Consider the following 20,972-nt stretch of genomic DNA (forward strand, 5'->3'; position numbering starts at 1 on the left):
TGAAGGCTGAGAGTATCCTCAGGTTGGTTGAAGCCAAGGAGAAATAAGAAGGATTTTGGTACAGGGTAGGAATAAGCGGCAAATGAGTTTTTCAACTGTGTTGTTACACCATGTAGCTTCACTCTCAAACATCAAGTAGTATGAGAGGATTAAACATGGAGTGTGCTGACACTTTCCAAGGACAACCACTCGAGCAGGTGCCACTTCATAAGCTTCAAGTTCAAAATTCTTTTTATGATGCAGATGTACAAAATGTTCAAGGAACCTTCATTGTTTGGGAACTCATTTCTGTACACTGAAGAATAATAAAGAGGCTCAATGCTAATGAAAAACGATGGGGAATTGATTCAGAAAGCAATCAGAGATTGTGAGCAATGCTCAGCATAATAATCTATCTGGCAGATAATTGTTATTCAGCCCTGAACAACAGCCTGCCACAAATATTTCAGCAGGGTCGAGACACAAATTTTGTGTCAAAGTTTAGGATAAACAGTATAATCACATACATCATGAATCATTTTAAAATTCAACTCACAACTTAACATTTAACATCACTAAATCGTTGTCGATATAGAATTTGTAGGAGATGGAAAACGTGGTTCATTCTGACTGCATCTGAAGGTTTTAATGTCATATTTACATAACAATATTCCCTCTTTTCATTGGCATGCTTATCAGGATAAAGCTGTTTAATTGGGATTCATCACCATTTTGTTTCCTAACACGGAGCCCTCTGGTAAATTTGATTAAAAAAAACCCTTCCTGAACACCACCTTCAATGCAAAGGTCAACCCAATGAGTCCACAGTGATGCTAAAACAGCTGCAAACAACATCAGATACAAAGACAACATTGTAAATTACAATATGATGAGATAGTTCACCCCAAAATCAAAATGATGTGATCTTCCCCTCCCCTTTTTCCATATAAAGAAAGTTAAAGGGATCTAAAGTTGTTTGGCCCCTAGCAATTTTAAAACATCTTCTTTTGTGTTCCCCAAATGAAAGAAAGTCATACAGGCTTGGAACGTCATGAGTTTGGCAATTCTCAATGTAATGTAACATCTAGATCCGGTAAGGTTTGTGGAAAGGTCATTGGAATCCAATCTGATTTTCAATGGCCTTTTTGCTGAAAACTATTAGGTGCTGTTCCATTGTTCACCCCTGAAAGCTACGACCCGGTATTCAGCCGAGGGAGCCTTGCTACGTCTGTCTGCTTCGCTTTGAAAAGAATGACTGTCAACCCCTGCTCTATGTACTCAGTTGCTTAGCAACCGCTGGTGCGTCTCTGAGAAGAGCCCACTTTTTCCTGTTTTCTGCATTTCCTCGCTCTTGTTTTCCGTACAGTTAAACTGGAGTGGAGAATGACGTATGTCCTGAAGGAGAAAAATAAACAGTTGCCCGAAGGTTAGACTGTATTTTCAAGGGTTTTGGGAAGAACTTAAGCAAAATTGCAGACGTTCAATTCCAATGGCAAACAGCATCACTGATGCCTTGTAAAATTCAGGATGAATTTTTATCCTTTAATTTGATTAAATACTTTAATTTTATATATATATATATCTTTGACCTTTATATCTTTGATCTTTATATATATATATATATATATATATATATATATATATATATATATATATATATATATATATATATATATATATATATATATTAATTAGTGTAATAAAGGAGGTGGTGACGCATTTAACCTGGATGAGCGGTTTTAACTGCCTATTCATCAGGCGGGATTATACAGCATGTTAATGAGAACACTGTCCAGTCTTCCTTTTCTGTTTTGTTGCTGTGAGACAAACCAAAAGTCATGCGAATGTTAAAGGGGGGTGGGGTGGGGGTGAAACTATGTGTTGAAACGCACAATGCTAATAAGTCACCAAGCACTAAAAGGACAAGTACAAGAGAAATACAAAAGGAGGTCAGAGAGAGAGAGAGAGAGAGAGAGAGAGAGAGAGAGAGAGAGAGAGAGAGAGAGAGAGAGAGAGAGAGAGAGACTAAAAGGCAGAAGGAAAATTAAAGCAGGGTCTTCGTGGACGGACAGAGTCAGGGCATGAAATGGACCCTCTTGCAGTCTCTCTCATGTATGATTCATTATTACTCACATTTATTATGCTCTACCTGGGGAAGAGATAAAATGGCAAATATTGTGCACCTGACTCTCATTTGGATTCTCTGTGCTTTTACAAGCTGCTTCAGTGGTGAGATGTTTTATCTGCCTTGCTCAGTAATGGATATTATTCTTGCTAATTGTTTGCATTCATAGAGCATTACATTACGTGACTTGTGTTCGCTAGTTGTGGATGCATCTAAAATGAACACAATTTGTCTTTGGAATATTTCATGCTTTCCACTAGAACATTATTGTCCAAAGAGGGCAAAAATTGACCGTGATGGTTTGCGCTGTTACTGGATGCCCATATTTACGTCAGCATGGCTAGAAGCAAGAGGCATCTGTCAAAGAGACGAGAGAGGAGACCTTGCTACAGTGGACAGTGTGAATGTTCAGACCTTCATACAAAATTCATTTCAACTGTAAGATATTTTATATGGTTTTGCAGGCCTGATTTTTCCAACAGAAATATTTAAAAGGGAATCTATAGTACAGTATAGATATATTATTTAGAGATTATAGTCTCAAACATAGAGCATTGCAACTTTTTTAATGGCTGATCCTGTATTTGCTTTTACTCTGTGTAAATTCCAGAGAAGCTCCAGTTGGGGTCTGGTTGAGAAATGGAATGGAACAAGGTCGGTTTGATGATTTAGACACTGAAGACAGTGAGATGAAGGAATGCACCACAATGGCTCTGGACAATGGACAATGGACGTATGAACAATGTGATAAGGGAAATTTCATTATCTGTGAGAAAAAGATATCAGGTAAGCAAGCTAATAAACTGTTTTAACCCACTGATACACATCACATTATCCAAATCATCGTCATAAAGTCTGGGCCAATAATCATCTACACCTTCCCACAACAGTTTTGCACAATCACAGCAACAGTAAAATTTTCATTAGAAAAAAAATTGGTAACACTTTTAAGATCCAGTTCTCGCTATTAACTAGTTGCTTATTAGAATGCATATTATTAAGATATTGGCTGTTTATTTGGTATTTATAAAACACAAATGCATTATTCTGCATGACCATATTTTACATGCTTAATCTACCTATACCTACCTTACTAACTATTAATAAGCCGTAATTAGGAGTTTATTGAGGCAAAAGTTGTAGTTAGTTAGTGAGAGTTGGACCCTAGTCTAAAGTGTGATCAAAAAAGTGTTTTGTTCTTAAAAACCTTAAAGTCACTAAAAACCTGTGGTTTAGCGTATTTATAATTACTGAAAACAGCATGATATGGCTGAAGATAACAGATTATTTTTGGAAATAAAATACTTTTAGTATTACAGTATAGTTTGCTTTTAGTTTAAAGTCAGCATGAAACAGAAGTAGCGGTAGTCTTTTCTTGTGACGTATAGGCTAATTCACACTGCACAGACAAACGCGAACAAAAGCATTTGTTGGATCAGTGTTTCCCGTCGGCATCTGTTGTCGTTGGTTGGGGTTTGTTTTCACCCGACTGAACATAAAATTCTAAATCCAACGGCCAACTTGTTTTTGGTCTTTGTCTGTGAGGTGTGAATTGGCCTTATATCAGAGTGAAATATTTTCTCAAACAAGAAGAAATGTAGGCTGGGACTTTATTTTTTCCATTGGGAATTGATTGGATCGTTGGTTCATTGTGTTTGCTATTGATGTGATCTCATGTGAGTGAAAGGTTGTCCCGCATTTGTATCAGTAAACCATCATCATCAGAAAAGAGATGAGATGTCATTGCAACAGCTAGGGAGGGGAAGTCATTTTGATTAAAGAGGACAAAAAAATAAATAATGATGTGCATGGATAAATCATTTATAATAACACTACAATATTCCATACAAAAGCAAGAATTGTCAATTTTGATTTCATGGGTGACAAAGCACATGACAATTTCAGCAGCATTTGTTTACAGAGTTATTTACAGCTCACATTCAGTTAATCAAAGCCATGCTGCAAAACCTTTGTCAGAACTCATAACTGACAGCATTGTCATCCATTTTCTCTTTAAAGTGTCTTTGCCATCGCTGGGGAGCTACGTGACAGGTGTGCCACTAATGTCAGGAATATACACAGTGTCCCAGATACAACTGCTACCCTCTCCACCAGACCCAGGACCACACATGGTTGAGGTAAAAAAAACAATTAGCTTATTAAATTGTTAATCAAGGACAGTTTAAGCCAATAAATTATGAAGTCAACATTTTTATGCTAATAAAAAAATAAGACTGTTAAAGTTAAAGGTGACTTTTTTGCTCACCAAGGCTGCATTTATTTGACTAAAGATACAGTATAAATAGTAATATTGTTTAAAATTGTTTTTCTATTTTAATATATTTTAAAAATACAGAAAGAAAAAGTTTTATTTGAAATCTTTTGGAACAGTATAAACGTATTTACTGTCATTTTGATCAATTTAATGCAACCTTGCTGAATAAAAGTGATAATGGGTTTCTTAAAAAAGAACTTACAGCAAACTTTTTGACGTTAGTGTAAATGTACAACTGTTCAGTTTTAAAGGGGCTATAATTCAGAAACCCTTGTTATAAGCGACATCTGTGGCCGTTAAAGGGGGGGTGAAATGTTAATCTTGAGTACCTATAGAGTAGTATTGCATCCTTCATATCTCCAAAAAGTCTTTAGTTTTATTAGTTTCTTTATAAAGATAGGCTGTACCGAGTCTTTCCGAAAAAACCCGAGCGTCTGGAGGCGGGCCGTGTGGGCGAAGCCAGAGCCATAGAGAGAATCCGTCGATCTGGGCTTTGTTTATAAAACATTCATCGTCGAAATGCAGGGAACAAACAGTCTACACAACTACACAACAATCTGCATCCACTGTTCCTAACGCTGGGTTCTTTGGGAAGCTTTCCCTCACATCCAAAAACACACTTTGGAGACACTATGCAGCGCTGCCGATGATTTCCTGTTGAAGCGCGTTGATGTGCGCGGTCTCGCTCTCCTCTGGTCGACGTGTGCGCGGCCGCGCTTTTCCGGGAGAAATGCTCATATAAGGAGTTCCACTTTGGTCTACGTCATTAGATCCACGGTCGAAAAAAAACCAGCCGAAACTTGTACCAACCCGGAAGTAAGATTTTCGGCACAGAAATTCTCCGTTATTCGTCCAAAATATTTTTTAAAAACTTTGGCCATGTTATGCATGAGAATCCATCTCTTTAACACTGTAAACAACTCTGAATACATGAAACACCATTGTACCCCCCCTTTAAGTGTCGTTAAACGTCCCGAGTCCTTCACATAAAAATCTGTCTACAGGCTTTTATTGAAAATAGGAAGTCGGGAAAGGTCTCATTTTATTTAATAAGTTTCATTACACGCTGTTCACACATTGGCAATAAAAATTAAAGGCACACTGGCAAAACCAGCAATGCAGGTTTGAGAGGTGGCGCCCCGCCGAATCACGACTTGCTTTACGGCACGACGTCACATACATCAACAACATATGAAGCAGCCTCTATAGAGCTGGTAAGTCCCGCCCCTTCCGCAAAACCCCGCTGGACCTCAAAGTTGAAAAACCGTCAATGCAAGTGAATGGGAGAAAATAATTATTTTCTGGTCCCGTTTGAATTGTGCCATGAATGTGAACATATGTTGTCTGTGAATTTTTTATATAACTTTTCGTGTAAAGAATGATACAATTTAGCGGGTAGAAGTTTGATACGGTTAGACTTTGTGTGAGAGCACTTTGTGGACTACAACTCTCGACGCGTTTGAAACGTCAACACCACTCGCACACGGACTAGCTCACGGATCCCGCTAAACATGGCTGTGTCTTTGGTGCACTTCACCGCCTTCTTTCAGGGAGAGGACAAAATCGTTGAAGTTGGTGAAAACCACGGGTAAGTCAACTTTATGGGGTGATGTCACATTGGCGACATGTAGTCTTTCTCGTTATGTCTTTTCCACAACTGCTAGCCGAAGAATCATACCATATACTGTCAAACTCGTAACATGAAAAGTTATATAAAAAATTCACAGACAACATATGTTCACATTCATGGCACAATTCAAACGGGACCAGAAAATAATTATTTTCTCCCATTCACTTGCATTGACGGTTTTTCAACTTTGAGGTCCAGCGGGGTTTTACGGAAGGGGCGGGACTTACCAGCTCTATGGAGGACACTAGCACGCATTTCAGATGTGAATCATGGCAGAGAAAACTAAGAAAGCGCGGTCGGAAGAGTCAAGGAAAAGAAAACGAGAAACGTATTTACGACAGTAACGTTAAATACAAGTACAAAAACAGAAACTGCATAGTATGCCTTTAATACATGAAAATTCATATTTATAGTCCCTTTAATGTTTTAGGTCACGTAAAATGAATTTCCAAAAAAACAACAACAACAACAACAACCCAAATGATCATTTTATGAACCACACACGTTCATTTTAACATTTGGAAGTTAATACACACCTATTTTGAAATGAAAGGTCTGTGTGCACAGATTATGTTGTTCCCAGGTCTTTGGTTCACCCATGAGGGTCGAGTGGTATCTTTGGATTTGGTGATTCAGCCAAGTGATCAGCTGACCTTTGCTAGAGTGCAAATCTTACGACCGTTCTGCAGCCCGAATCATCACCTTGTACCACCAGGTGAGCAAACTAAGCACTAATGAGAAACACTTTGTTACCAGTTTGTAAAATTATCAGTTCAAAGAGGTACATTTTATGAAACATCTTCTCTCCCAGGCTGTAGTTCTCTCATGAACCCTTTCAGCTGCTGTTCACTGATGCCCATGTGTAACACCACTGGTGGCTGTGTCAGTGGGCAGTACTGGTGTCACCTGCTGGAGATCTGTCTGCCCGTCACCAGCCCGTGCAGTCCTTACCAATCTTTTACCGGGGGACATGTATTCCCTCTGCCCCCCCGATACCCTGCGACGCCACCGTTCTTCCACTTGATGGCAGACATGTCACTGGCACTGCCAGCAAGCACTGACCTCACACACATCAGTGTAGGTGGCAATTTTGAGTTGTTCATCATTTAAAAAAATTATATATTTTTTTAATTATTTTTAATAATAATAATGGTTCCGAAAAGAACATTTTTCCATTACACTGTACTGAACAGCTGGCCTAGCAACAAGACGAGCACTGCAACAATATTATAGTAATATTAGGCTGAAGTCCTTTGAGGTCATATTCACTATCGAACATGCTAGATTCTGTATGAAATTCTTGTTACCGGATACGCCATGAAGGGTTTCCCAAACGGTGGCTCATGAGTTGATAAAAAGCTAAAACATTAAATCAAATGTAAAATATAAAACAGGGGGTGCACAATTCATTGAAATACAACTGAAATTGCAAAATATTTAGTACAATTGTCAAATCAAAGGCTTCAATTCAATTCAATTTGTTTATAGTCTCACTAAATAAGTATATAGTCTGTTACGTATTTCAGAGTGAAGAGCAACACTGTGTTCATTTACACGCGAGTATCTCATGATCCAGTGATTTCAGCATCCTAATGCAGCGAACTCCACTTCTGCATATGCTGTGAGTTCCTAAATCACAAGTGTTAATCAGAGAACCGTGAACAATTTTAATCTCAGGGGGTAGTAAATATTTTACTTCTAAGGGGTTCGGCTCAAGTTTCAATATTTTAGGAAATATCTGTCCGCTAAATGCCGCAGTTAACCAATCAGAATCAAGAATTACAGGGAACCGAAGTAATGCAAATATTGTGCAAAACAATTCATTGTAATTAATCAAAGATACCTATTTTGTTGTATTTGTGCAGGTTATAGTACAAGACAAACATATCACTGTCTATCCTGATGACATTCTGGCATTGCAACACACTAGAAGAGCAGGTGAATTTCTACATTGTGTTGCCGGTACCAGCTCGGCCTGGCGCCAGAGTTACCTCTCCATGCATGGGCCTGAGTGGGGGGGCTGGTTAGAGGGGACTCTTTCTGCCCAACTGGGACAGGGCCAATGGCTAGACGGACTGGTCTGTGACCTACGGGTGATTTATGAGGACACAATGCCGCACTATGGAGTTTCACCAATACCCAACACCTCACAGAGCAACAATCCAATCAAAGCAGAGAGTCCTGTCACAGGGTTGCAAGTTTTGCATCCAAAGCTTGACAAGGACAACCAAATGCATGTTGCAGTCCATATCCCAACTCTCCTTGTCATCCAGATCATGTCAGGTGGAAATGCAACCAGTTCCTGGTCGGACCCTGTGTCTAAGAATGGAGTTCCTTTTGAATCCTCTTGCCCTGCTGCGATGCCCGAGATTGAAGGAGGATGTGTTAGGGCTACTCTTGACACGTGGTTCTCTCATGTGTATGTGGAGCTTTCTAGTCAAGGGGAGCATACACTAAACATCATGGCTTCAAACAGCTTGAACTCCCAGACTCTGAGTGTGAGAATTGTGTCTCATATTCCTGTCACTGGGCTGAGCATCCAGCCTCAGGGCTTCAGCAGAGTTCTAGTGGACATACCACAGGTAGCAATTTCTTATGTGTGTCATTGTGAAAAGTTTGCCAGTAACCTTTTTAGAATTTGATGTGCTAATGGTATTTACATAGTATTTGAAGAAAAGTTTTTTAGAATGTCATAACTAAACTTTAAATGATTTAGGGGGCTTACCTTTTCCTTTTCTTTTTACCCCCTACAGTTGTTTACAGCTTCAGTAGTCACTGGCACATCAGTGAAGTATACTTGGGTTATTGATGACCTGGTTCAGTTTACACACATAGGAGAGTCTTACAGTGTGTTTTTAAAAAAAACAGCAGAATACACACTAAAGGTAAACATGTTAATATTACAGAAATATTAAACCCTTTTGTGAAACTGTGCCTAAAGCAACAATGATTTAGTTTTCAGATCCTTTAAGTAAGTTGTTCTAGTTTAGCTAGTTTCACAAAATAAATACAAAAATAAACAAAGGATTCTTCAAATCAAAATGTTTTACAAAATGTGTTAATATTACAATTAACTGCATGCAGAACTGAAAAATGTGTAAACAAATGCAAAATTATTTGTCAAATTATCTACATTGACATTGGCTTGTCTTTATTGTTTGCCTATTTGGTAAATGTCTCTTGAATTACAAGGGGTTCATGCTTACTGCACTCCATTTTAGGTATTGTAATTGCATAATCCATATTTATCTTTGTTTCAAGTGGAAATAGTTCTAATAGGATGCACAGCCTTTGATGTCAACAACAAATGCATTTTATTATTTGCATCCAGCAATGTTGTTTTCCTGCAGTCAATGACTGAAACTGTGACCCATTTTGAAGTCACGGCCCACCAATTGATAGTCATTGCTTTAGGTTTTGTTATGAATGAATTCATTTTTCTAATTTCTTCAAATCTTTCCTGCTTTCTCTGCTCTAGGTAATGGCAAATAACCCTGTGAGCTCTCAGTTAATTGAGGTGAAGCTCACAGCCGATGTAATGACCCCGTTAGCTGACCTAGCAGTAATTTCCCTGCCAGAGGCCATTGCTGTAAACACCTCAACTGTCTACACAATTCAAGTTAAAGCTGACATCTCTATAGGCGTTACAATCAGGTTAATGCCTCTGAATTATAATTGAGTTAGAATTATGAAATTAAGTTTGACCTCTTCTGAATGTATAATGCTATTATGAAATGATTTATCTCTCCAGATGGGATTTTGGTGATAATACAGCATCTGTCAGTCACACAGTTTCTGCTCCTTTAGAGATGGATGACAGCTATCTTCACCTAAGTGCCAAACATGTCTATATGCAAGACTCTATCAATCATACATTTTCTTTTCCAGGTACTGTAAATATTTTTAATTGAGCATTGTGCAAGTGCACTTTTAAGTGGTTATGCCTTGGGGGAAAAATATTACATTCTAAATTTCAGGATAAACAATTTTTCTTTTTAGGTGACTACACAATGAAAATAAAGGCTTACAACAAATATGACCGAATTGAAGAGACTGTAACCATTAAAATAAGGACTCCAATATCAAGACTGCTGGTGTCATCATCTCCTACTGTCTGTCAAGTCAACCACACCATCCTCTTTGAGGTCTCACTATGGCCCTCTTCATACGGAATACTTTATTTATGGAATTTTGCAGATGACTCTGATAAAGAGAAGCAATATTCCAGTAAAGTCAGGCATGTTTTTAAAAGGCCCGGCACATACAACGTCACCATCAGTGCCAACAACTCCTTGACAGCCTTGACTAACTATACAGCAGTGGAGGTAGTTGAGGCTGTATCGGATCTCCAGTTAAATTACAATGGCTCCATTGAACTGAACTGCACCTTTGAAATCAGTGGCAGAGTGTCTGCAGGCACTCATCTAAAATGGACCTTTGAATTTGGAGATGGTTCGGTACTAAAAGATCTCACTGGAAGCTCAGCCTCTCACATTTACAAGTCTCCTGGAAATTACACCGTTGAGGTTTCTGCTTATAATCATGCAAGTAAAGAACACCGGTTAGTCAATGTGGAAGTCTATCGTTTGCTAATTAGTAAAATTATCCCAACAGGCTGCATTTTGAGTCAAGCAGAGACTGGTTTTGAGGCGTTAGTCAAAGGCTTCGTTCCTTTTTTGACTTTTCACTGGGATTTTGGAGATGACACACCATTGTCTGTTGTTAAAGGAGCCACAACTATCACTCATACTTTTCTGACTTCAGGGACTTACACGGTTGGTGTAAATGCTCATAGCCTTGTGGATTCGATCCATTATGAAACCAGCATATGTGTTGAGGACCAAATAACAGATGTTTCTCTGCATTCAGCCAAGAGTGCTGTAGCGGTGAGTGAAGAAATATGCTTTGATGTTTTTGTGCTTCCAAAAGTACCAGGCTATCTGTTTTGGTGGTATAGCAACATTTCTAGTGATATGGTTCCAGTCAAAGGCCAATCGCACCATTGCTTTGTTCTTCAAGAGGAGGGTTTGTATGAAATTTCAGTGCAGATACAAAACAAAGTCAGCAACAGAACAGCAAAAGCGACCATTTTAGCTCAAAGGCCTGTATCTAATCTATTAATAAAATATGAAGGCAACCATGATCCAATGACTGTGAATCAGTCCTATTACTTTTGGGCTGAGCTTCCTGGTAAAACAGCTTCTTTTCAGTGGAATTTTGGAGATGGCTACAATAAAGAGGGCCAAAATCAGTCACACATTTTTGGTTTTCCTGGGCGGTTTCGTGTGACGGCCACCGCATCTAATGCAATAAGTTCATGTTTGGTATCCATAGAGATTGAGGTGCAGGCACCTCTGTCATCCTTAATGGTTAATACCAATCAGCCAATTGTGGAGGCTGGAAAAGAAACACTGATAATAGCTCAGACTGATGTTCATGAAAATGTTGTGTTTTACTGGACTGTAGATTCTTCATCACCTCCAAAGCCTGGAACGTCCACGTTTATGTATGTGTTTCCTAAAGCAGGGGTGTTTCGGATTAAAGTTGCTGCACAAAATCTTGTCAGTCAATTAGAAACCATAACGCACATTGAGGTTGTAGAGAGAATACATGGAGTTCGAATTCATTGTCAGGAACTGCGGTCTACAAGATATGTCCTGACAAATCAGACTGTACTGTTGACGGCATCAGTGGCACATGGTTCTAACTTGACATATGAGTGGACTGCAAACCAAAGTTGGATTAACAGAACTGCAAGTAATAGCAAACAGTTTCCACTTGTTGCAAACAGCCCTGGTGATATACACATCATCCTGGTGGTATCCAATGCTCTTGGATCAATAGATAGCGAACTTTCACTGAGAGCTGTAGAGCGAGTGTCTGGGTTGAGTATTTCATCACCAATGAATGCTGTAGCTAAAGGAAAGCCAGTGAGGATATCTGTGAGTGTAGCATCTGGAACGGACCTTCACTACTCATGGTTCTTAGACTCTGGGCGCAGTCCTGTAATATCAGATGTGCCTTTTGTTTTGCATGTTTTTAAAGTTATCGGTTTGGTCAAGATCAGAGTATCAGTCTCGAATGTGTTCGGGTCTGATAATGCAACCAAGCAACTAATAATTCAGGAAGACATCTCTAAAGTGGATATTCAGATAAATGGACAATTCAGACCATTTTTTGTAACTTCAAATAGCCATCTGTTATTCCATGGCTCTGCAGGAACAGGTAATGTCCTGCACTGGGAATGGGTTTTAACGTTTCACAGCAACACTGTTACTGTTCTTGCTGACAATCAAACCGTTAGCTATTCTTTCGCGGAAGTTGCAGATCACCGGATCTCACTTAACGCTTCAAACGACATTAGCTGGCAAAACGTTTCATACCCTCTTGTGGTTCAGGACGCCATCCAGGGACTTTTACTTACGGCAAGCAGTGATGTTGTTTGTGAGGACGACATGGTTATTTTCTCACCCTCTATCTCCCAAGGAAGTGAAGTTTCATTTTCTTTGGAGTTTGTTAATGCAAGTTATTCCGTGGATATTCGGCAGAATTTTACAACCTCTTCTCTTTCAGTTGGAGACCATCTGGTGAGAACAAAAGCAAAAAATAATGTCAGTTACCAAACTGCAACAGTGATTGTGAGAGTCGTGGAAAGAATTAAAGGTCTGCATTTGATCGGATGTTGCTCTGCTGTCCTAGAGGCATCCAAAAACATCAGTTTTCAAGCATCCAGTGACTCACGAGCCAATTACCACTGGACTTTCCTATTAAATGGAGTCCAGTCCTCTCGGGAATTCGGGCAAACTGTTCACTTCACACCTTTTACTAATGGATCCCTGTCTGTTACAGTGAAAGCTGATAATGGTTTCTGCTCACAGTCCCTGACCAGTACAGCAACAATACAGAAGTATGTGAAGGAAGTGAAGATTTTTACCTCCCATAATGGAGCTTTTATTGATTATCCGATCACTTTTGTAGCCATGACAGATGGAGGCAGCAACCTTAAATTCATCTGGGATTTCAGTGATGCCAGTGATGGAGCCTTGGTTACAGAATCCAATAGACAAGTCCACAAATTTAATGCTACTGGTGAGTTTGTGGTGAAATTAACAGCTTTCAACAACATAAGTGAGGTCTCCACTAAAAAGTCAATTAAAGTACAAGAGCTGGAGTGTTCCCAGCCAGTAATCTACATTGTAAAAGAACAATATAAAATATTAAAATCCAGACGGAGTTTCTTTGAAGCACGAGTTGACTTTAACGGTTGCTTAACATACAAAGCATCATATTTCTGGGAGATCTTCAGGGGACAAGTTTGCTCGGGAATAGACAAGGTGCCCTTAAATGATTCAGTGGATGTTACAACACCACTTCTTTCTCTGCCAAAGCACACTCTAAAAGTGGGAAACTACTGTCTGGCATTTACCGCTAGACTTCAGGGAACTCCTCTAAAGCAGAACAGGTCCATAAAGCTTACCGTGGTCCACAGTCAACTGGTGCCCGTGATTGAAGGTGGTTCTCACAGGCTCTGGTCAACTCAATATGATCTGATACTGGATGCAATGGAGTCTTTTGATCCAGATTCAGAGGAGAATAATATTGAGTTGTTTCAGTTCCAGTGGAGTTACACTATAGAGGTACAGTAAATTACAAATGCAGTAAATTCTTCATTTACTGCTGGTGAGCACTCGATTGATAATGTATTCTCTGCTTCCAGAACACAACAGCATTGTCTTCAGCCGTTTCCACCCTTCATTATCAAATTCCAGGAAATGGTAGTATGCTGCTTCTTCCTAGAAGTGCACTTCTGCCAGACAGAGTGTACCACTTTACTCTCAACCTTTACAAAAGTGGAAGACAACCTGTCTCTATATCACAGTCGGTGAATGTTCACTTATTTTACTTCACATTGCTTTGAGCATTTCACTAGGAATATATTTGTCATTAATATTCTGTCATCATTTACTCACCCACATGTCGTGCCAAACCAGCCATCACCAGCACTTTTCATCATTTTCAAAAAAAATCCACAGAGCTTCTGCTTTTAGACAAAAAAAAAAAAAAGTTTTATTCTAGTAATTATCTTTTTATCATCACTTGAATGTGGGTAAGTTTTTGCAACATTTTGAACAAAAAAGCTAAGAAAATTGCTGATCACTCAGCCATCATTCTAATCACACCAACAAAACACGATGAAGTCTGCTGGCATCTGTCGGTGCGGTGTGAATTGGCCTAAAAAGTACAAAAAATACATTAATTTTTCCATATTAATTGAGCGGTTTAATCCTAGTCTTCTGAAGAGACAAGATTGCTTTATATGACAGACCGATTTAATTTAGGCTTTTATTCATGTAGCCTATAAAAAATTATCAACACACTTACATAGAGCACATCAAATATGGTAAACATCAAATCTTTAAAGGAAGCCTGCTCGATTAATATGGATTCATTTTACAATGTCTTTGAACTTTTTGATGCATCAACATTTCAGTTGTGTGGACTTTTAGTGAATGGACAAAAATGATGGGAAAAACTATCTTTATTTGCATTTTGAAGATTAATGAAAGTCTTAATGGTGGAATGACATGAGGGTGAGTAAATGATAATAGAATTTTCATTTTTGGGTGAACTATCTCTTTAAGCTATTCAAGGAGCTTTTTGGCCATTTAAAAAACAATATGTCACCCATTAATTAAAAATATGTCAACACAGAACAGAAAACTATGTTTGTCAAATGTAAATTTTTTATTTTTATTCTTTTAAGGTTAAAGTGTACAATGCCGCGTTGCTGCCAGTGACTGTAAAGTGTGTCTCCTGTAATTCACTGTTGTCATTCCACATGAGTCACAGGCGCCATGTTGCCTTGACTGGCCATTGTTCTTCATGTCAAGACACTGTACAGGTATTCAATTCCCAAAGTACCATAGAATAACTTCATATGCCTTCATAAGTCTTAAACACAAATTAGTAATGTTTTAAAACACTTTAACTACAGTACAGGTGGACTGCAGAGAATCAGAGAGGTGAAGCTTTAACACTGAATGAGGTCACTACCTCGAAAGGAAGTCTCTGGAGAGAAATAGTCATTAAACCAGGGGTGCTAATGGAGGGCCAAGAATACACCTTTACTGTCAACGTGTCTGAGCCAGCCTCTGGGCTTTGGGGGTTGGCAAGCATCACCTTAGTCCCCAACCATCCTCCCTATGGGGGTATTTGCACTCTGTCACCAGATGACTCGCTTCATTTCCTGGAAACTATGGTCTCTTACAGTTGCTCAGGTAGTGTCATTTCTCTTTTGCTCTTATTTCTCACCCAAGTAATGGCTCTGCGGATTGCCAAATTCTTTGCTATTTTATTCTCAATGGCAGGGTGGATGGCTGAAGACGGTGACTCAGCTCAGCTGATATTTTCACTGCAGGTGTCACAGTGTGAAGATTTTGGACCATTATGTCCCTTGATTACCCTTTACAGAGGCACTCAGAGTACGTTCGGCTCCCTGGTGCCACTGGGTAGTCCGAATACAGTGGAAAACATATCTGTTGTTCACATGCTGGTGCTCGTAGAGGACAGTATGGGGGCTTCAGTTATTGCAGCGAGGAAGTTAGTCAGACATTGGCAATTATACACTCACCTAAAGGATTATTAGGAACACCATACTAATACTGTGTTTGACCCCCTTTCGCCTTCAGAACTGCCTTAATTCTACGTGGCATTGATTCAACAAGGTGCTGAAAGCATTCTTTAGAAATGTTGGCCCATATTGATAGGATAGCATCTTGCAGTTGATGGAGATTTGTGGGATGCACATCCAGGGCACGAAGCTCCCGTTCCACCACATCCCAAAGATGCTCTATTGGGTTGAGATCTGGTGACTGTGGGGGCCATTTTAGTACAGTGAACTCACTGTCATGTTCAAGAAACCAATTTGAAATGATTCGAGCTTTGTGACATGGTGCATTATCCTGCTGGAAGTAGCCATCAGAGGATGGGTACATGGTGGTCATAAAGGGATGGACATGGTCAGAAACAATGCTCAGGTAGGCCGTGGCATTTAAACGATGCCCAATTGGCACTAAGGGGCCTAAACTGTGCCAAGAAAACATCCCCCACACCATTACACCACCACCACCAGCCTGCACAGTGGTAACAATGCATGATGGATCCATGTTCTCATTCTGTTTACGCCAAATTCTGACTCTACCATCTGAATGTCTCAACAGAAATCGAGACTCATCAGACCAGGCAACATTTTTCCAGTCTTCAACTGTCCAATTTTGGTGAGCTTGTGCAAATTGTAGCCTCTTTTTCCTATTTGTAGTGGAGATGAGTGGTACCCGATGGGGTCTTCTGCTGTTGTAGCCCATCCGCCTCAAGGTTGTGCGTGTTGTGGCTTCACAAATGCTTTGCTGCATACCTCGGTTGTAACGAGTGTTATTTCAGTCAAAGTTGCTCTTCTATCAGCTTGAATCAGTCGGCCCCTTCTCCTCTGACCTCTAGCATCAACAAGGCATTTTCGCCCACAGGACTGCCGCATACTGGATGTTTTTCCCTTTTCACACCATACTTTGTAAACCCTAGGAATGGTTGTGCGTGAAAATCCCAGTAACTGAGCAGATTGTGAAATACTCAGACCGGCCCGTCTGGCACCAACAACCATGCCACGCTCAAAATTGCTTAAATCACCTTTCTTTCCCATTCTGACATTCAGTTTGGAGTTCAGGAGATTGTCTTGACCAGGACCACACCCCTAAATGCATTGAAGCAACTGCCATGTGATTGGTTGATTAGATAATTGAATTAATGAGAAATTGAACAGCTGTTCCTAATAATCCTTTAGGTGAGTGAATATTCAGATAAAATTTGACAACACATCACAGCACCAAAATAATACTGGATATCTTCTGCAGGAACTTGACAGTACTGCTGTGTGACCACTGCACAACGGAGTGGTTGAGGAATAAGAGTCAATCAGAGTTTTGGGCCTTGCTTCAACAAGGAAACCCTCAAGACATTATCCAATATTCTATTGCCCTGACCAGCCAACTCAACCAGGTAACTGAGATGGCCCTGCCAAACCAGCTGTCTGCATGTTTATTAAAAGGTGCACTCAGTGTTTTCCTAATTAAAAACCAGATGGATAAAATGGATAAATCATGCACACTTACATGAAATGAAGATCAGCAACATGTTAAAGTCGACCTGAAATCAAAATTGACCCTATTTACAATTTTACCTGCCCTCTATTCAATATTAACGTTTCACTTGGAAATACGTCACAACACTAGAGAAAAGTCGTTTGCAACTTCCGGTTCACATGGACTTTAAGAGTACTCAGTTTATCTTGTTAATACACCTTTTATTGGACACTTTTGCTCTCGTGGAAAAAAAAAATTATGTCTGGCCGCAGATGGCACATTTGTTGTGTGCCATTCATCACATAACTATCACCTTTTAAATTCCAAATTAGTTATTAATGAATTGATGCTGTTATTTGTGGTAGCAAAGCTGATGCATAAATTGAACTTAGAATGAATGTAATTAATTAAAATAAAATTCAGATAAACTAATATAACTATTACTGTTTTATAAAAGTTTGAAGGTTTTACTGACTTTACAGAGAGTCAAACGGATACAAATTGAAATGTAACGTGTCACAATGTCTCAGTTACTGATAATATTAGCTTTGTGTGTTGTTGCATCCACACCACTAGATGTCAGTCCAACACAACTGCCATAAAAATGACTGAGTGCACCTTCAGTTTCTGTGATGGTGTGTTAGGCTATTAGACATGTGTTTTTAAATCAAAATCATCCACTTCCACAGCTAGCATCCGTAAGTGCTCAAGAGTTGGAGGACAAGATTCAGATCCGTGGAAATGTGATTCAGGCTCTGGCGTCTCTGCCGGTCTCCTCATTACAGGATGCGGCTCTGATCAGCTCAGCTTTGGCCCAGTCTACAGTAAGGCTTTCAACTATTAAAGCTTATGGAACATATAGCATTAATCATAGCTTGACACAAAGCATGTCAGCAACTTTTTGTAGGTCCAACACCGTGACACATGTGGCAAAGGCTCATCACTGAATTGCCTGCTGTGCGTAATGAGGAGAGCTGGGAATACAGAAAGTATTCATGCTGTCTAAGAACAAAGCCTTGTCACAGGTGATGTTACAAATGCAAATGATTTACTAGAAAATGTACTTTCCTGTCTGCAGGTGTTTCCCTCTGAATGGCAGTGCAACGGCTGTCATGCAAAGGTTCTGAAGGTCACGGGGAAGATGATCAAAATGATAAGAGAACAAACAGGACAGGGTGACATCAACCCCACAGACACTGGCAGGAACATTCTGGCTGTTTTAAGTAAAGCAGAATTTATATTCAGCGTGATAATAGAGGTTCCCTCTGAAGTTGTAAATGAACCTTGGCTTAACCATTCTTACATTTTCCCTGCAGGCAGCACACTGACTGCTGATCAGAGGCAGAGGAGCAATTCAGGCCTCAAGCATGTGGATACATCAGAGACAGCTGTATCAGCACTGGAGCAGATTTTAGAGCTCATGCGCTCATTAATGTTGTCGCGGATGAGTGGGGAAGAAGCTCTTTCCCTCGCCGTTCCAAAGATCAGTGTGGTGGGCGTACGGGGTGATCCTACTAAAGACCTTCTGTGCACAGATCCTCTAAGCCACTGCCAGTTTCACATCCCATCAGCACTGAGCTCTCAACTAAAGGAGGAAAAGCAAGAGGTCCTGCAAATCCTTCTGCAAATGGAGGGTGAAGAAAACCCATTCATTCCAGCTGCAGAACCTCCTATTACGACCTCGCTTGCAGCCATGGAGTTCGCTACGCCACAGGGGAAGCCCATTTCGATCGCCAACCTGACACTAGACACTGCGATACAATTTACTTTACACAAAAAAGTACAAGAGACAGAAGATGAGAGGTTACTATGGAAAAATTTTACTCTGCCGCCTAAGGGAAGTGTAAATTTCACAGTCAAAGCAATGGACACAGATCCTCAGACTGGACTCTATGTTGCCCTAAACTTCAGTCTCATCCCAGGTAGTGTACGCCAGCCAATGCATCTTATAAGACTTCAATATAATATAATATAATATTAGGATGCAAAAGTCTGAGACTTAAAAAAGGAAATAATACTTAATACTTTTATTCAGCAAGGATGCATTGATAAAAACTGACAGTAAGTAGGCTACATTTATAATGTTACAAAGGATTTTTATTTCTAATTAATACTGTTCTTTTGAACATTATATTCATCAAAGTATTCTGAAAAATCATGGTTTAAAACAAAATATTTAGCAGCAGCACAACTGGTTTCAACATTGATAATAATAAGAGATTTTAGCACTAAAACAGAATATTAAAATGATTTCTAGAGGATCATGCTTTTTACTATAATTTTGATCAAGGAAATGCAGCCTTAGTGAGTATAAGAGACTTCTTTCAAAAACAAAAGTTTTTGAACTGTAGTGTATATTATATTATATTGCATTGTCTTTAATTTATTTTATGAAATTAATGTAATGGCTAACAGGTCTCAGTGTTAGCAAATGAGGAAGAAAAATAACCTCAAGTAAAACGCAAAAGAGGTATATAATATGTTTGCAATATAAAAATGTTTTAGCAGTATAGAATCTAGAAAGCCTGTGCTTTGTATTGTCGAGCAGGAGCTGGTGAGAAAGTCTCTGGACTAGTATGGATCTATGTAGATGACCAACCAGTTCATCCACTGTCTGAACAAACTCATTCCCAAGAGCTCACCCTCTCTCTCTCAACTGAAAGCCCATCACTGGAGCACACCATCTTCCTTACACCACTGTAAGTTCTTCCTGTTCCTTAAGTTGTTTTTTTTTTCATTGAAAATAGGGAATAGGATTATTGTGTTAGTGTGAACGAAAGTAAATGTGTCTGTAAATTTTACAGCTTGAATGGCTCTGCCAAAGACCTGTTTGTGAGGCTGAACAGTAGCACCAGCAGTGTGGACGTGTCAGTCTCAGTGTGTGTGTTCAGCATGCTGTGCCGGTTCTTCAGTGTTGATGAGAAGCGCTGGAGCAGTGATGGCTTGAGTCCTCTGAACGGCAGCAGCCCCCACACTGCTCACTGCCTCACCCATCACCTCACGATGTTTGGAGCCAGCCTCTTCATCCACCCCGAGGCACTTTTATTGCTGCCACCTGTATGCCATTTCTACTTAAAGATAAAACGTCATTTCACCATTAAGCGTGGGGTCAGTAAGATAAAAATAAAAAAAAGAAGAAGAAATGATTACTTTTATTCAGCAAGGATACATTCAATAAATCAAAAGTGGCAAGACTTGTAACTTTATTTTGATGGTCCCTTTTGAACATTCTGTTGACTATAAGTAACTTTGCAACTAAATGTCAACTAACTCTCATTAGAGTACTGGTAGACTGTCTGCTTAATATCTGATAACACTTTATTGTGATGATCCTCCAACAGACATTCTACTGACTATAAGTAAATTTGCAACTACATGTCAACTTATTCTAACCCTAACCCTACCAGTCTACTAATACCCTACTAACACTCTAATGAGAGTTAGTAGACATGTAGGTGCAACGTAACTTATAGTCAACAGAATGTGTTAAACGGGCTATCAAAATAAAGTGGAAACGACTTTTACATTGTTACAAAAAAAATTATATTTCAAATAAATGCTTTCTATTTTATCAAAAAATTCCACAGCAGAACTGTTTTCAGCATTGATAATAATAAGAAATGTTTCAAATCATATTTTTTTTATCATATTATTTTATTGTCTTTGATCAAATAAATGCAGACTGCTTTCAAAAACATAAGAAAATCTTACAGACTCCAAACTTTTTAACCGCAGTCCATATAATATAGTTATTTTAAATGAATTTGTTTACTGAAATTATTGTAATTGTCAGTGGGTGTCAGTGTTAGCAATAGAAGTGTGCAGAAA

The 20,972-nt window shown here is 39.3% G+C and overlaps 1 protein-coding gene across 1 annotated transcript in view; it reads left to right on the forward strand.

Annotated features, from left to right (window-relative positions):
* Positions 1–2,144: 2,144 nt before the first annotated feature.
* Positions 2,145–20,972, forward strand: part of pkd1b (polycystic kidney disease 1b) — a gene marked incomplete at its 5' end in the record, with an annotated part of 33,111 nt that continues 14,283 nt past the window's right edge. The window contains 21 exons of the mRNA XM_079850507.1: positions 2,145–2,208; positions 2,365–2,542; positions 2,715–2,890; positions 4,124–4,242; positions 6,577–6,724; positions 6,821–7,086; positions 7,875–8,591; positions 8,763–8,894; positions 9,488–9,663; positions 9,761–9,897; positions 10,009–13,646; positions 13,727–13,891; positions 14,774–14,911; positions 15,005–15,287; positions 15,378–15,609; positions 16,917–17,061; positions 17,834–17,968; positions 18,223–18,367; positions 18,461–19,066; positions 19,693–19,843; positions 19,949–20,201. Coding sequence (XP_079706633.1) covers positions 2,145–2,208; positions 2,365–2,542; positions 2,715–2,890; positions 4,124–4,242; positions 6,577–6,724; positions 6,821–7,086; positions 7,875–8,591; positions 8,763–8,894; positions 9,488–9,663; positions 9,761–9,897; positions 10,009–13,646; positions 13,727–13,891; positions 14,774–14,911; positions 15,005–15,287; positions 15,378–15,609; positions 16,917–17,061; positions 17,834–17,968; positions 18,223–18,367; positions 18,461–19,066; positions 19,693–19,843; positions 19,949–20,201 — 8,004 coding nt within the window. The remainder of the gene's footprint in view (positions 2,209–2,364; positions 2,543–2,714; positions 2,891–4,123; positions 4,243–6,576; positions 6,725–6,820; positions 7,087–7,874; positions 8,592–8,762; positions 8,895–9,487; positions 9,664–9,760; positions 9,898–10,008; positions 13,647–13,726; positions 13,892–14,773; positions 14,912–15,004; positions 15,288–15,377; positions 15,610–16,916; positions 17,062–17,833; positions 17,969–18,222; positions 18,368–18,460; positions 19,067–19,692; positions 19,844–19,948; positions 20,202–20,972) is intronic.

This window comes from Squalius cephalus (assembly GCF_949319135.1).
Source record: "Squalius cephalus genome assembly, chromosome: 19".
Classification (NCBI taxonomy): Eukaryota; Metazoa; Chordata; class Actinopteri; order Cypriniformes; family Leuciscidae; genus Squalius; species Squalius cephalus.